The following is a 16,634-nucleotide window of genomic DNA, read 5'->3' as shown; positions in this document are numbered from 1 at the left end:
GAGAGGAGGCGGCTGAGAGGTGACGGGATCACCATCTTCAAGTACTTGAAGGGCTGTCATATAGAGGATGGTGTGGAATTGTTTTCTGTGGCCCCAGAAGGTTCGGACCAGAACCAATGAGTTGAAATTAAATCAAAAGAACATATGAACATATGAAGCTGCCTTATACTGAATCAGACCCTTTGTCCATCAAAGTCAGTATTGTCTTCTCAGACTGGCAGCGGCTCTCCAGGGTCTCAAGCTGAGGTTTTTGACACCTATTTGCCTGGACCCTTTTTTGGAGATGCCAGGTATTCTGCTTCCCAAGCAGATGCTCTACCACTGAGCCACTGTCCCTCCCGAAGAACTTCCTGACCGTTAGAGTGGCTCCTCAGTGGAACAAGCTTCCTCCTTGGGAGGTAGTGGGCTCTCCTTCCTCACATGTCTTTAAACAGAGGCTAGACGGCCATCTGTCAACAATGAAGATCCTGTGAATTTAGGGGGAATTATTTGTTTATCCAATCCTCTCTTGGAGCTGGCTATGCTTGCAGCAGCCGCTGCCACCTCCTGTGGCAATGAATTCCACATGTTAATCACCCTTTGAGTGAAGAAGGACTTCCTTTTATGCCTTCTAACCTGACTGCTCAGGAATTTCTTTGAGTGCCCACAAGTTCTTGTATTGTAAGAAAGGGAGAAAAGGACTTCTTTTTCTACTTTCTCCATCCTATGAATAATCTTGTCAACCTCTATCATGTCACTCCTCAGTCGACGTTTCTCCAAGCTAAAGAGCCCCAAGTGTTTTAACCTTTCTCTCCGTATCTCCAGGAATCTCCCAGCCTGAAACTGGCAACCCCAGCGATAGCATTTCTAGGTTTTGTAGCATTTAAGAACATAAGAGAAGCCATGTTGGATCAGGCCAATGGCCCATCAAGTCCAACACTCTGTGTCACACAGTGGCAAAAAATTTTATATACACACATACACTGTGGCTAATAGCCACTGATGGACCTGTGCTCCATATTTTTATCTAAACCCCTCTTGAAGGTGGCTACACTTGTGGCCGCCACCACCTCCTGTGGCAGTGAATTCCACATCTTAATCACCCTTTGGGTGAAGAAGTACTTCCTTTTATCCGTTTTAACCTGTCTGCTCAGCAATTTCATCGAATGCCCACGAGTTCTTGTATTATTTGCATTTTGTGTGGCATGGTAGGGACTTCCTTGTCAGTGAGAGGTGCTGAAAATCTCTTTCCCTTGAGATTTTCTTGTTTTGCAAACGGTGCTTGAATGTGCGGGGACCGATGAGGCCAGGGAAGTTTCTCTTGGGGAAGCAACAATCCAATTTGAAACAGATCCCGTCTGGTGAGGGAGCTGTGACGGAGGCTGTCTCTGTTCCTGTTAATTTTCACAGCGCAGCTGTCAGCGGGTCTGTAAATAATCGTCCACCCCGCCAACACTTCCCGTCCACACATCAACTGTTCAATTAACAGAAAGAAGGATATAGAAAGAAGTGTGTGCCGTAGCCTTTGATGCCGCCGAGCAATTTATGAAAGTGTACACAAATCTAATTACAAGCCCCACTGCTTTCCATTTACATGGCGGCTCCCCAGGTTTGGAGCTGTTTAGATCAAAATAATTGTTAAAAAAAAAAAAAAAGATCGGGGCCAATCTAGAGCATTGCACCCCGACCACCCTCTGATTATCAAGGACAGCTCTGCCACTCCTCTGTGGGGAGGTTTCTGCCCATTCAGCGGTTTCGCGCACTGTGGCGCATGGGATAGAGAAGGGAGAGAAAGAAAGTCCTTTTTTCACTTTCTCACAAGACAAGAACTTGCGGGCCTTCCATAAGATTAAGAGCAATAGGTTTAGAACAGATAAAAGGATACAGTATCATAATGCCCCTCTAAATTGATGGTGTGGCCTCATTTGGAGTACTGTATGCAGTTCTGGTCGCCGCACCTCAAAAAAGATATTATAGGATGGGAAAAGTCCAGAAAAGGGCAACTAGAATGAATAAAGGGGGTTGAACACTTTCCCTATGAAGAAAGATTAAAGCGCTAGGGGCTTTTTAGCTTGGAGAAACGTCGACTGTGGGGTGACATGATAGAGGTTTACAAGATTATGCATGGGATGGAGAAAGTAGAGAAAGAAGTCCTTTTCTCCCTTTCTCACAATACAAGAACTCGTGGGCATTAGATGATGCACTCAGGAAGCGACGTAGCCCCATTGCCATTGATGGCACCTGGGCTTCCCTCTTGCTTCTGGTAAGTCCCTTCATCCTCCACCAGTTGCTGGGAGGGACTTGGCAACTCTAGGGTGGTCCATTTTTGAATGGGGGGGAAAGGCAAACAGAAAAGCACCCCTATTGTTCTTTCCTGATCTTTAATGGCTCTTCAAGGTTTGTCCCCGCCCCCCTCTCCCCTAGGTTTGCCAAGTCCAATTCAAGAAATATCTGGGGACTTTGGGGGTGGAGCCAGGAGACATTGGGGGCAGAGCCAGCAGCAAGGGTGTGACAAGCATAATTGAACTCCAAGGGAGTTCTGGCCATCACATTTAAAGGGACAGCACACTTTCCTTCCTTCCATAGGAAATAATGAAGGATAGGGGCACCTTCTTTTGGGGCTCATAGAATTGGACCCCCTGGTCCAATCGTTTTGAAACTTGGGGGGGGGGGGTGCTTTGGGGAGAGGCACTAGATGCTATACGGAAAAATTGGTGCCTCTACCTCAAAAAACAGCCCCCCCAGAGCCCCCGATACCTCCAGATCAATTCCTCATTATACCCTATGAGAATCGATCTCCACATAGGGAATAATGAAGTGCCCAGCAGACATTTCTTCCACACCCCCCCCTCCCGTTTCTGGCGAATCTGAAGCGAGGGATTGGCCTCTTTTCTCACGAGTTGCTGTCAACTTCTTCAAAGTAACACAGACACCCCATCCCAAGAGGAAGCCTTTCAATCGGAGACTGAAGCCTCCGGAGGTGGAAAGTCACATGGTGGCTTCGGGGGCCGGGCTTCCCCCCACTGGCCAGCTGATTGGGGGCAGGAAGGAGCCTGGGAAAACGGAAGAACCCCCGCTGGGACCTGGGGATTGGCAAGCCTACCCCCCCTACCCCTAGTTTCAAGTTGGAAAAAGTCCAGAAAAGGGCAACTAGAATGATTAAAGGGTTGGAACACTTTCCCTATGAAGAAAGGTTAAAATGCTTGGGATTCTTTAGCTTGGAGAAATGTCGACTGTGGGGTGACATGATAGAGGTTTACAAGATAATGCATGGGATGGAGAAAGAAGTCCTTTTCTCCCTTTCTCATAATACAAGCTGATCCAACATGGCTTCTCTTATGCTCTTATGTGACACAGAGTGTTGGACTGGATGAGCCATTGGCCTGCTCCAACAGGGCTTTTCTTCTGTTCTTATGTGACACAGAGTGTTGGACTGGATGGGCCATTGGCCTGATCCAACAGGGCTTCTCTTATGTGACACAGAGAGTTGGACTGGATGGGCCACTGGCCTGATCCAACATGGCTTCTCTTCTGTTCTTCTGTGACACAGAGTGTTGGACTGGATGGGCCATTGGCCTGATCCAACATGGCTTCTCTTATGTTCAAGATGGATGAGCTTTGGTCTCTGTGTGATCCCTACTTTGTGAATACCCAGCAGCATGGTGGTAGTGGTCGAAAGTACCATCAAGTCCCAGCTAGAGATGTAAAATTTCCAGAAATTTTGAAGCTCGGAACACCCCCCCCCCCAGTTTTTTCTGTTTTTTTTTCCAGAAAAAAACTGGAAATTTTCAGAATTTTTTTTTTTAAAACGCTACATTAGCACTTTTTTTTTCTTTTCCAGATTGAAAGTCATTCTGTTACTTTACAAACATAAAATATGACTATGGACAATTTTACTTGGCGTGAAATTATCACAACTAGCGTCTTAAAAATATAGTGTATCCAAACAATTACTACAAACAGAATTTACTTTTTAAATAATATTTATTTGTAATTGTAAGAAATGGAGCAACGATCTCCTGAACTCATTAGGGTTTGTAGAATCTTTCGGGATCAAGTGCCGAGTTCTACTGGAGAAAGTTTTCCTTCCAGACGTTTCGTTCTCAGCTGTGGAGAACATCCTCAGTGGCGTTGCAGCCGGAGCAGGCGCTCAGACCTTCTTGGCTGCTGTGCATTGATGAGGCCAGGGCTGCTGGAGAGCTGCTATTTGTAGGCTGTAGGGGGTGTGATGAAAGGGCAATAGGTTTGTGGGTGTGCCCATTGTTTGGTGGGGCTTCCTGGAAGGGTAGTGATAAGGAAACTGGCTGTTGAATGTGACCATTGTTCTGTGTTAATTTCTGGGAAGGTTGGAAGGGGTTTGAAGATAAGGGAGATGGTTGTTGACTGTGCTGATTGTTCTGTGGAATTTGCTGGTTGTTCTGAGACTTTCTGCAATTTATAGTCTGTAGGGTGTTTTGAGGAGCTGGGTACCAAGATTGGTGGATGAAACTGCCTTCTTCCGGAAGCCCTGGCCCCACTCAATGCACAGCAGCCAAGAAGGTTTGAGCGCCTGCTCCGGCTGCAACGCCACTGTTGATGTTCTCCGCATCTGAGAACGAAACGTCTGGAAGGAAAACTTTCTCCAGTAGAACACGGCACTTGATCCCGAAAGAGTCTACAAACCCTAATGATGTTACCAGCCGTGAAAACCTGAAATCTTTGATCTCCTGAACTGTTTACTAGTTTATGTGGAACAGACAAAAAAAAACCCAAAAAACCTCTCCGCAAAACAATTTTTAAAATTCCAGATGTAACAATTATTCCTTTTTCCTCTCCACACTCTTAAATAAAAATTAAAAAACTCATTCTCATAAAAAGAACTGAAGAGGGGGAAAGTGTATAGAAGGGAGTGTAGGACTACGTTTCACTGACTGGGCATGACCTAAGACTTGCTTGTCCTCAGTGCACAGAAATTAGAGCAATCTAATACCATACATATTTTTTAGAAATGATTTGGAAAATACTCGAACACCTTGTCTTAAAATAACATGTTCCACGATCAATTTCTTCTCTTTTTTTCAATTTTTTCCCATTTTTCGGAAAAAAAACAAAAAAGGTTTTAGGGAAAAAAAAACCTGTTTTTTTTTTTCTGAATTTTTCCGTCCCCACCCCACCCCCTCCATTTGGAAGGAAAGCAGGATCAACCCTGGCAAAGACGTGGGTGGGAGACCATCAAGGAATACTCGAACCAGGAGGCAGGGACAGGCTGTATCAAACCACCTCTCTGAACGCCAAATCCAATAGGGGTCACCGGGGATCGTTTTGTAGAAAAATAGGTGGTGAAGCTCATTAGCACAACTGATTAGCACATGCTGCTAACCCCACCGGTCAAAAGCAACCTGATGCAAGAAAGGAGAGCTCTGGGCGAGCGAGGCCTGCTTGGACTGGCTAGCGATCCAGCCATCCCAAGCAGGCCTCGCTCACCCAGGCTTTCTTTGGCTGCCCCCTTCCCCTAAGTCAAAAGGCTAGCAAGACACCCAAAATCACATAAGAAGTGGAGAAAGGGTGGTGTGGGCTTCTCCAGAGATTAATGAGGGCTGCTGGGGGTGTGGCAGAGCTCCTGGTGGCTGGCTGGCTGCCCGCTCTCCTAATCCAGGGCTTGTTATGCAGCTGCACCGGCTATTCAATGGACAAGGTAGATAGGTGGGGAGGAGGAGGGGGTCTGTCAGAAAGGTTCAAGAGCTGTTCTCCGGTGAGCTTCTGCTGAATTCAAGGCCTGGGGGGGGGGTGTCACCAGAAGTCAACCATGACCTCCAGGCATGTGTGCATGTATGTACACCCTTCCACACAGTACTCAGCCCCCCCATAAGTCACAACCAACTTAGGGTGATCTTTCAAGGCAAGAGAGAAACTCGGGTTGCCAAGTCCCCAGCTTCCCGCAGCGGAGGACTCTCACGCGCGGAGCACGCAAGCGACACGATGATGTCACCCAGAAGTGACATCGTCAAAATGGCAGTGCCCATGCGGGGCCACTCTAGGCATTTCTGGGAAAACTCCATGGTTTCCCCGGACACTCTAGCTATTTGGGAGGTGAAAACTCTATGGTACCTCTGCACCATAGAGTTTTTACCTCCCAAATAGCTAGAGCATCCAGGAAAACCATAGAGTTTTCCCGGAAACGCCTAGAGCGGCCCCGCATGGGCTTCACAATTTTTTGATGTCACTTCCAGGTGATGTCATCGCACCAGCGGCGTTGGGGGAGGTTCCCCCCACTGGCCCAATGTATGCCGGTGGGTTGGGAACCTCCCGGACCTGGGTCTAGGCAACCCTAAGAGAAACATAGGTTGTTTTTCTGATCTTGCTCCCAGACTCCTGACCCATCCTAGGGATGCATCCCTTGTAGAAGAAGAAGAAGAAGATATTGGATTTATATCCCGCCCTCCACTCCGAAGAGTCTCAGAGCGGCTCACAATCTCCTTTACCTTCCTCCCCCACAACAGACACCCTGTGAGGTGGGTGGGGCTGAGAGGGCTCTCACAGCAGCTGCCCTTTCAAGGACAACCTCTGCCAGAGGTATGGCTGACCCAAGGCCATGCTAGCAGGTGCAAGTGGAGGAGTGGGGAATCAAACCCAGTTCTCCCAGATAAGAGTCCGCACAGTTAACCACTACACCAGACTGGCTCTCCTACACCAGACTGGCTCTCCCTTGTGGTTACCAAGGTGGCATTCTTGAGACAAAAAGGCCCTGAGAATTATATTGGGGTGCCCCTGCACCCTTGTGTATTCAGTGAGGAAGGTGAGAAATAAAACTTCCATCCCAGAAAATTGCCTTCTTGGGGAAACTGTTAGGTAACATATGTTGTGTGAACAGGAAGTCACAGTGGAGCAATAACAGTGACAGCTGTGAGGAGCAGGTATCTGCTGAAGGAGCAAGCGGCTTGAGACCTGACAAGAATGATGATGGATTTCCCCCACCGAAAGATGAGGACAAGATAAGCGCCACTCAAAGTGGCTGAGTTACGAGAATAACTTTGGCACTGAAGCTTTAAGAACATAAGAGAAGCCATGTTGGAAACCATCAGAAGGTCCACCATTAGGGCCAGGACACTAGAAGCCCTCACACTGTTGCCCCTCCCAAGCACCAAGAATACAGAGCATCACTGCCCCAGACATAAGAACATAAGAGAAGCCATGTTGGATCAGGCCAATGGCCCATCCAGTCCAGCACTCTGTGTCACACAGTGGCCAATAAAACCAGGTGCCATCAGGAGGTCCACTAGTGGGGCCAGGGCACTAGAAGCCCTCTCACTGTAGCCCTCCCAAGCACCAAGAATACAGAGCATCACTTGCCCCAGACAGAGAGTTCCATCTATACCCTGTGGTAAGGCTGGCATCAGTGGGCACCCTCGGAAGGGGGGGGGTGGCTGCTAGGCCCAGGGCTTTTGGAAAGGCCCATTACTGCTGACGTCACTTACTTGCTCGTGCTCCACTGTGCCCTCAGCTGCACTCCCTGACCATCTGCTAGGAGAAGGGCTACATGCAGCAGGGACCATGGGCAGTGGGTGAACTCCCAAGTCAGTAGGGAAGGACACACAGACAGGTCAGAGGCATGCAGGGGGAGGGAAGGGGAGGAGGGCATATGTGGGGGCCTGGTGGTGGGTAGAAGATAGGAACTCTTTGCCCTGTTGTTGGGTGCCCAGAGGAGCTGGTGGGCTGCTGTGTGAGACAGGATGCTGAACTAGATGGACTATTGGTCTAATCCAGCAGGGCATTTCTTATGGAGGCCTCATTTTTTCCTGCACTGTTGTTGGACCGCCAGAGGATCTGGTTGGCCACTGTGTGAGATTCTTAGATGGACCACTGGTCTGATCCAGCAGGGCTCTTCTGATGTTCTTATCAAGGGAAAGCCTCTATGCCCTGTTGTTGGCCCTCCAGAGGAACTTGTTGGCCATTGTGTGAGACAGGATGGTGGATTAGATGGATCCTCACTGGTTTGATCTAGCAGACCCTTCTGACGTTCTTATGAAGGCCTCAGCCTCTCTGCCCTGTTGTTGGCCCTCCAGAGGAACTGGTTGGCCCCTGTGTGAGGCAGGAGGCTGGACTAGATGGACCCTCACTGGCCTGATCCAGCAGGGTTCTTCTGATGTTCTTCTCAGGGGAAGGCCTCGGCCTCTCTGCCCTGTTGTTGGCCCTCCAGAGGAACTGGTTGGCTCCTGTGTGAGACACGAGGCTGGACTAGATGGACCCTCACTGGCCTGATCCAGCAGGGCTCTTCTGATACTCTTATGTTCTCATGTTCTCCCTTCAGCTCAAAGTTCTCTATTGCTTTCCCTCTTTTCCCTGGATACTCCACATCCTGCCAATGACCTCTGTGAGTCATATAGCCCCCTGTCTGATCATTATTTGTTTTGTCATAAGGGTTGTGTGTGTGTGTGTGATTGTTATTGCATTTCATAGTTTCTCCACTGAATTTCAGGGTGGCACAGATGGGCTTCCCTGAGGCAGCGGCTGAGGTGACTCATTGGTTTGAATAAGAATAGTAACTGGATCAGAGCAGGAAAAGGGGCAAATTGTACCTCATTTGGCACTGGAAAGTTAGCCTTCAAACATAGCATAAAGCAGATGTAAAACGGTTGTCAAAGTAACCCTGCTGGTGGACCTCCTGATGGCACCTGTTTTTTTGGCCACTGTGTGACACAGAGTGTTGGACTGGATGGGCCATTGGCCTGATCCAACAGGGCTTCTCTTATGTTCTTATGTGACACAGAGTGTTGGACTGGATGGGCCACTGGCCTGATCCAGCATGGCTTCTCTTATGTTCTTATGTCTGCGGCAGTGATGCTCTGTATTCTTGGTGCTTGAGGGGCAACAGTGGGAGGGCTTCTGGAGTTCAAGCCGTGCTGGTGGACCTCCTGATGGCACCTGGGGTTTTGGCCCTTGTGTGATACCGAGTGTTGGACTGGATGGGCCACTGGCCTGATCCAACATGGCTTCTCTTATGTTCTTATGTGACACAGAATGTCGGACTGGATGGGCCATTGGCGTAATCCAACAAGGATTCTGTTATGTTTATATGTTCTTAACCTTAATTAGAAAACCTAACAAAGGAAAACCACACAAGATATGTACAAATCTGAGCAGCCTTCATCCCGCAAGTCTGATGATTTTTTTTTCAGCCACTGTGTGACAGAATGTTGGACTGGATGGGCCAATGGTCTGTTCCAACATGGCTTCTCTTAGGTTCTTATGTCTGGGGAAGTGATGCTCTGTCTTCATGGTGTTTTTTGGGGGGGGGGCAACAGTGAGAGGGCTTCTGGAGTTCTGGCCCCACTGGTGGGCCTCCTGATGGCCCCTGAATTTTGGCCACTGTGTGACATAGAATGTTGGACTAATCCAACATGGCTTCTCTTATGTTTTTATCTTTCTAACCTTAATTCGAAAACCTAACAAAGAAAACAAGAAGGAAAAACGCAAAAGATATGTACCGATCTGAGCATCTTTAATCCTGAGAGTCTGATGGATGTTCATCAGTTAGAAGTAAGGCCTGTGAACAGGATCCCACTTCCTGACTCCATGTGTGTTTGACCAATTCAGACTAAAGATAAGAAAATAAGGACATAAGAGGAACCATGTTGGATCAGGCGAATGGCCCATCCAGTCCAACACTCTGTGTCACATAAGAACATAAGAGAAGCCCTGTTGGATCAGGCCAATGGCCCATCCAATCCAACACTCTGTGTCACATAAGAGAAGCCATGTTGGATCAGGCCAATGGCCCATCCAGTCCAACCCTCTGTGTCACCGAAGAACATAAGAGAAGCCATGTTGGATCAGGCGAATGGCCCATCCAGTCCAACACTCTGTGTCACATAAGAACATAAGAGAAGCCCTGTTGGATCAGGCCAATGGCCAATCCAGTCCAACACTCTGTGTCACGTAAGAACATTAGAGAAGCCCTGTTGGATCAGGCCAATAGCCCATGCAGTCCAACACTCTGTGTCACATAAGAACATTAGAGAAGCCATGTTGGATCAGGCCAATGGCCCATCAAGTCCAACACTGTGTCACGTAAGAACATTAGAGAAGCCCTGTTGGATCAGGCCAATGGCCCATCCAGTCCAACTCTCTGTGTCACGTAAGAACATAAGAGAAGCCATGTTGGATCAGGCCAATGGCCCATCCAGTCCAACACTCTGTATCACATAAGAACATAAGAGAAGCCCTGCTGGATTAGGCCAATGGCCCCTCCAGTCCAACACTCTGTGTCACATAAGAACATAAGAGAAGCCATGTTGGATCAGGCCAATGGCCCCTCCAGTCCAACACTCTGTACGCTCAGTGGCCAAAAAACCCAAGTGCCATCAGGAGGTCCACCAGTGGGGCCAGGACACTAGAAGCCCTCCCACTGTTGCCCGCCTTCCAGCACCAAGGATACAGAGCATCACTTGCCCCAGACAAAGAGTTCCAATAATACGCTGTGACTAACAGCCACTGATGGGCCTCTGCTCCAGATGTTTCTCCAACCCCCTCTTGAAGCTGGCTGTGCTTGTAGCCGCTGCCAGCTCCCGTGGCAGTGAATTCCAGATCTGGAAAGAGTTCATTCCGGTCCCAATACAATCCCCTCCCTTCAAAACCCTGAACCAGGCTGGGTCTCTGGGGTTACAGGCTGCACTTATTACACGAACCGAGTCCCGAAAGTTAATGATACATTTTGCGAACAAGCGCTTCCTTTGTCTGCCTTAGACTTTCTGCCAATCAGTTACACGGGAAGATTCTCTGGGGTTTGCGAGAGTGAATCATTTTTCTCTCATCACTCCTGTCACATCATCCATAATATTCAGCACCTCTACCTTGTCTCCCCTTAATCATCTCTCCCCCCCCCCCACCCCCAAGCCCTGACTTCTTATTCCTCTCTTAAGAAAGATGATGCTTTAGCCTCTTGATTTTAAGAGACTTTTCCTCACCGTCTTGTGTGGCCTTGTTTATCTATTCAAAGCACGGGATTGGGAAGTGTTTTTGCCCAAATAGTATCTTTTTTGCAAGGACATCGCATCTGTCAATCAAAGTGATGCACTGCGAACACTACAGACAGGGACCGCACACGTGGCGATAAACGTCTGCGTACCCTCTGAAGCTGTAGCGTGTATTGTACATATCCTAAGACCGCGAGGCCCACGGTTCTTACATATGTGGACTCTTACCCTGCTGGATGCTTTGAATCTCGTTCTGCTGCTTCATGCCCATGGAACTTCTAGGCTTGACTACTGCAAGGAGCTCTACAAGGGGCTGCCCTTGAAGACAACCGAGATGTTCCAAATGGTTTAGAATGCAACGACATGCCTCCTGCCTGGAAAGGGAGGGTTCACTGTTCTCTCTAAGGCGACTTAGCGTGAGCTAGCTCACAGTTTTTTTGTAGCTTCCGGCTCACACATTTTTGTCTCGGCTCGAGAAGAATGGCCCCAGAACAAACTAATCGATGCGGTAGCCAAATGGCTCGCTCACAGTTTTAATGCCAGCAGCTCACAAAGCAGAATTTTTGCTCACAAGGCTCCACAGCTTAGAGTAGGCTTGCCAATCCCCAGGTCCCAGCGGGGGTTCTTCCGCTTTCCCAGGCTCCTTCCTGCCCCCAGTCAGCTGGCCGGCAGGGGGAAGCCCCACCCCCAGAGGACCATGTACCTTTGCACCTCCGGAGGCTTCAGTCTCCGATTGAAAGGCTTCCTCTTGGGATGGGCTGTCTGTGTTGCTGTGAAGAAGCTGGTAGCAACTCATGAGTAGAGAGGCCAGTCCCTCGCTTCAGAGTCTCCAGAAAGGGGGGGGGGGAGGGAAACGTCTGCTGAGCACTTCATTATTCTCTGTGTGGAGATTGATTCTCATAGGATATAATGGGGAATTGATCTGGAGGTTTCGGGCGCTCTGGGGGAGCTGTTTTTTGAGGTAGAGGCACCAGATTTTCAGTATCATATCTAGTGCCTCTCCCCAAAGTACCCCCCAAGTTTCAAAACGATTGAACCAGGGGGTCCAATTCTATGAGCCCCAAAAGAAGATGCCCCTATTCTTCATTATTTCCTATGGAAGGAAGACATTTAAAAAGGCGTGCTGTCCCTTTAAATGTGATGGGCAGAACTCTCTTGGAGTTCAATTCCTGCTTGTCACACCCTTGTTCCTGGCTCCGCCCCCAATGTCTCCTGGCTCCACCCCCAAAGTCTCCTGGCTCCACCCCCAAAGTCCCCAGATATTTCTTGAATTTGACTTGGCAACCCTAGCTTCGAGGCAGCATTGGCATAGGATTGCTGGCTGCAGGTTGGGAAATACCTGGAGGTTTTGGGGGCAGAGCCTGAGTAGGGCTGGGTTTGGGTGGGGAGGGACTTCCAAGGGGTACGATGCTGTGGAGAAACGCCACCTTGGTTAATGTTGGTGCTTGGTTGGAGGGGAACATGAAACTACGAGGCAGGCTGTGCGGCCTAGCCTTCCCTTCACTTCCCCTCCCCTCCCTTCTGGAGTTAAACCAGCAACTCTAGGGGAAAGCCTCCTAGAGGGGCAGGAAGCTCTTTTGTTCTTTTTATTTGAGTTAGACGGGAAAAGGCCAGTTCGCAGCTGGCCCACCAAGAGGGAGGTTGTGAGTCTGTGGGCTCCTGACTGTGGGAGAGGCCTACTCAAGAGGAGAAGGACCCCAGGCAGTCAGACCGAGTAAGTAATTCACAAGGTAGACCAAGGTTACACCAGGGACGAGAGGATGCGTTTAAATCCACCTTTTATTTGCCCTTCTTGTTGCTGATCAGGTGCTGTGCTAAACTTTTACATGTAACTGCTTTTGTTTTTCTTTCTCTTCTTGTTTTTCTATTTGAAGTCATGTGGGGAGAGCCTAATCTGGCGCACACACACACACACCCGGCCCATCGCCCTAGGCAAATGCATAGGTCCAGGACTTTTTTGTAGAAGAAGAAGATATTGAATTTATATCCTGCCCTCCACTCCGAAGAGTCTCAGAGCGGCTCACAATCTCCTTTCCCTTCCTCCCCCACAACAGACACCCTGTGAGGTAGATGAAGATATTGGATTTATATCCCGCCCTCCACTCCGAAGAGTCTCAGAGCGGCTCACAATCTCCTTTCCCTTCCTCCCCCACAACAGACACCCTGTGAGGTAGATGAAGATATTGGATTTATATCCCGCCCTTCACTCCGAAGAGTCTCAGAGCGGCTCACAATCTCCTTTCCCTTCCTCCCCCATAACAGACACTATGTGAGGTAGATGAAGATATTGGATTTATATCCCGCCCTCCACTCCGAAGAGTCTCAGAGCGGCTCACAATCTCCTTTACCTTCTTCCCCCACAACAGACACCCTGTGAGGTAGATGAAGATATTGGATTTATATCCCGCCCTTCACTCCGAAGAGTCTCAGAGCGGCTCACAATCTCCTTTCCCTTCCTCCCCCATAACAGACACTCTGTGAGGTAGATGAAGATATTGGATTTATATCCCGCCCTCCACTCTGAAAAGTCTCAGAGTGGCTCAAAATCTCCTTTCCCTTCCTCCCCCACAACAGACACCCTGTGAGGTAGATGAAGATATTGGATTTATATCCCGCCCTCCACTCCGAAGAGTCTCAGAGGGGCTCACAATCTCCTTTCCCTTCCTCCCCCACAACAGACACCCTGTGAGGTAGATGAAGATATTGGATTTATATCCCGCCCTTCACTCCGAAGAGTCTCAGAGCGGCTCACAATCTCCTTTCCCTTCCTCCCCCATAACAGACACCCTGTGAGGTAGATGAAGATATTGGATTTATATCCCGCCCTCCACTCCGAAGAGTCTCAGAGGGGCTCACAATCTCCTTTCCCTTCCTCCCCCACAACAGACACCCTGTAAGGTAGATGAAGATATTGGATTTATATCCCGCCCTCCACTCCAAAGAGTCTCAGAGCGACTCACAATCTCCTTTACCTTCCTCCCCCACAACAGACACCTTGTGAGGTAGATGAAGATATTGGATTTATATCCCGCCCTCCACTCAGAGTGGCTCACAGTCTCCTTTACCTTCCTCTCCCACAACAGACACCCTGTGAGGTGGGTGGGGCTGGAGAGGGCTCTCACAGCAGCTGCGCTTTCAAGTACAACCTCTGCCATACCCAAGGCCATGCTAGCAGGTGCAAGTGGAGGAGTGTGGAATCAAACCCGGTTCTCCCAGATAAGAGTCGGCACACTTAACCACTACACCAAACTCGCTCTCCAAAGAAAAAGCCCAGCAGGAACTCAGTAGCATATTAGACCACATTTCCTAATCTTAGCATATTAGGTCACACATTAGGCCACAGCATCTGGGATAATCAAGAGCAAACTGAACTGTGGCAGTAACATTTCCAGCCCCTGCAGCAATTCTGGCCAGCCAGCCAGGCCCCAGGGAGGCTGCCGCACAGTACATCTGGGCCCTGTGATCCCTGCCTGGCCCTGGAGAGGTTCCTGCACAGTGAGGCTGGGCCCCATGATCCTCGCTGGCCAGCCAGGCCTCATGGAGGCTGCCACATGGCTCAGTTCAGCCCAGCAATCCCCGAGGGCCACATCAAGTGACCTCGAGGGCCATATACAGCCCTCAGGACAGAGGTTCCCCACCCCTGTTATAACGGCAGGAAGACTTTTGATAGCACAACGCTGGAAACATCATGAAGCGCCAGAGAAACAAGATTTGATCGACAGAATACTAGAGACAGCAGAAATGGACATACTTGTGCTTCGTCTTAAGGGCAGGCTACTAAAAAACGGAGAAAATCTTTGGAAACCTTTTTACGAACGGCTGAATGCAGGGGTGGCCAACGGCAGCTCTCCAGATGTTTTTTGCCTACAACTCCCATCAGCCCCAGCCAGCATGGCCAATGGCTGGGGCTGATGGGCGTTGTAGGTAAAAAACATCTGGAGAGCTACCGTTGGCCACCCCTGGCTTAATGTATGAGCTCGATTTTGTATATTGCCTGTTGCAAAGTGTATTCCTCACTTTGATATGGTTGAATTTATAGTAGCATATTATAGTAGCATATATTTATAGTAGCATATTATAGTAGCATATATTTATAGTAGCATATTATAGGCTATAAACTTGTTAAGACTAAGAGCACTATTATGTAGTTTAATGATGCGGGGAAAAAGTGATGCTGATTCTATTTTAATTTTACCTCTTTTCCCTTCCCACTTTTCTATGTCCTTGCCCCACTCTTCCAAACTTTCAATAAAATATATATAACCACAAACACAAAAAAGGATAAATGTCAGATGTTTGAGAGCCACAAACATCAGACTTTGAGAGCTGCAAGGGAGGAAGGGAGAGAGGGAGGGAGGAAATAGATGGGGAGGTGGAAAGAAAGCAACTTACACTTTGAGTGCATTCTCTAAGCTGCTGGCCAACTTGGCTTGGGGAAGAAGAAGAAGATATTGGATTTATAACCCGCCCTCCACTCTGAATTTCAGAGTCTCAGAGCGGCTCACAAACTCCTTTATCTTCCTCCCCCACAACAGACACCCTGTGAGGTGGGTGGGGCTGAGAAGGCTGTCCTGGCAGCTGCACTTTCAAAGACAACTTTTATGAGAGCTATGGCTGACTCAAGGGCATTCCAGCAGGTGCAAGTGGAGGAGTGGGGAATCAAACCCGGTTCTCCCAGGTAAGAGTCCGCACACTTAACCTCTACACCAAACTGGAAGAGGTTTAAAGGGAAAAATACCTTCTCCAAGCCAGCTGACCAGACGTTGGGGGCTTTGAGGGCCACACAATATGTGTGAAAGAGCCACGTGTGACTCCTGAGCCGCAGTTCTATCCCTATCCCTTCTTAGATAAGATTGCTAGAAGGTTTGATTCTGCCCTTCCTGTTAATATGGAGCTCTCTGATAAAATAAAACCCTTCTGTTTCTTTTCTAAGTAACCAGCCTCTGTGTGAGCTTATTCCTCGAGCAGCCAGATGGTAGAATTCCGCTGTGCCAAGACTCCCCTCGGCTTTCACGTTGGAGGAGAAAACGCCAGGCTGGACGGACTCACGCTCCGAGAGCATCAAGAGATAAACAAGCAAAAACTCAGGACTCACCGGCATTGTCTGGCTCCCGTGCAAGGCGTTGATGGCCGCCTGGGCTTCCGCGTGCGAGGAATATTTCACAAATGCACAACCTGCAGGGGAAAAAGACACACAGAGAGAACACAATAAGAATAGGCTTCAAGTCGAGTGGGGGAGGAAGGATTCATATTGGATTACCGAGTCCAATTTAAGAAATATCTGGGGACTTTGGGGGTGGAGTCAGGAGATTTTGGGGGTGGAGCCAGGAGACATTGGGGACGGAGCCAGGGTGTGACAAGCATAATTGAACTCCAAAGGGAGTTCTGGCCATCACATTTAAAGGGACCGGACACCTTTTTAAATGCCTTCCTTCCATAAGATATAATTCGGGATGGGCACAGACCTGAATCCGAACTAGAAGAAGAAGAAGAATTGCAGATTTATACCCCGCCCTTCTCTCTGAATCAGAGACTCAGAGCGGCTTACAATCTCCTATATCTTCTCCCCCCACAACAGACACCCTGTGAGGTGGGTGGGGCTGAGAGGGCCCTCACAGCAGCTGCCCTTTCAAGGACAGAGACTCAGAGCGGCTTACAATCTCCTATATCTTCTCCCCCCACAACAGACACCCTGTGAGGTGG

General features: G+C 48.9%; 1 protein-coding gene across 16 annotated transcripts in view; it reads right to left on the bottom strand.

Annotated features, from left to right (window-relative positions):
* CELF4 (CUGBP Elav-like family member 4) overlaps positions 1–16,634 on the bottom strand; it is a 1,320,822-nt gene that overhangs the window by 148,043 nt on the left and 1,156,145 nt on the right. For all 16 annotated transcript variants that reach the window (XR_009555289.1, XM_060236227.1, XM_060236234.1 and 13 more), the window contains one exon: positions 16,027–16,106. Coding sequence is in view for 15 of the 16 variants with exons in the window: in XM_060236227.1 (XP_060092210.1) it covers positions 16,027–16,106 (80 nt within the window). In the remaining variant the exon portion in view is untranslated. The remainder of the gene's footprint in view (positions 1–16,026; positions 16,107–16,634) is intronic.

Source organism: Heteronotia binoei, chromosome 4 (genome assembly GCF_032191835.1).
Source record: "Heteronotia binoei isolate CCM8104 ecotype False Entrance Well chromosome 4, APGP_CSIRO_Hbin_v1, whole genome shotgun sequence".
Taxonomy (NCBI): domain Eukaryota; kingdom Metazoa; phylum Chordata; class Lepidosauria; order Squamata; family Gekkonidae; genus Heteronotia; species Heteronotia binoei.
This window is presented reverse-complemented; position numbering and strand designations above follow the sequence as displayed.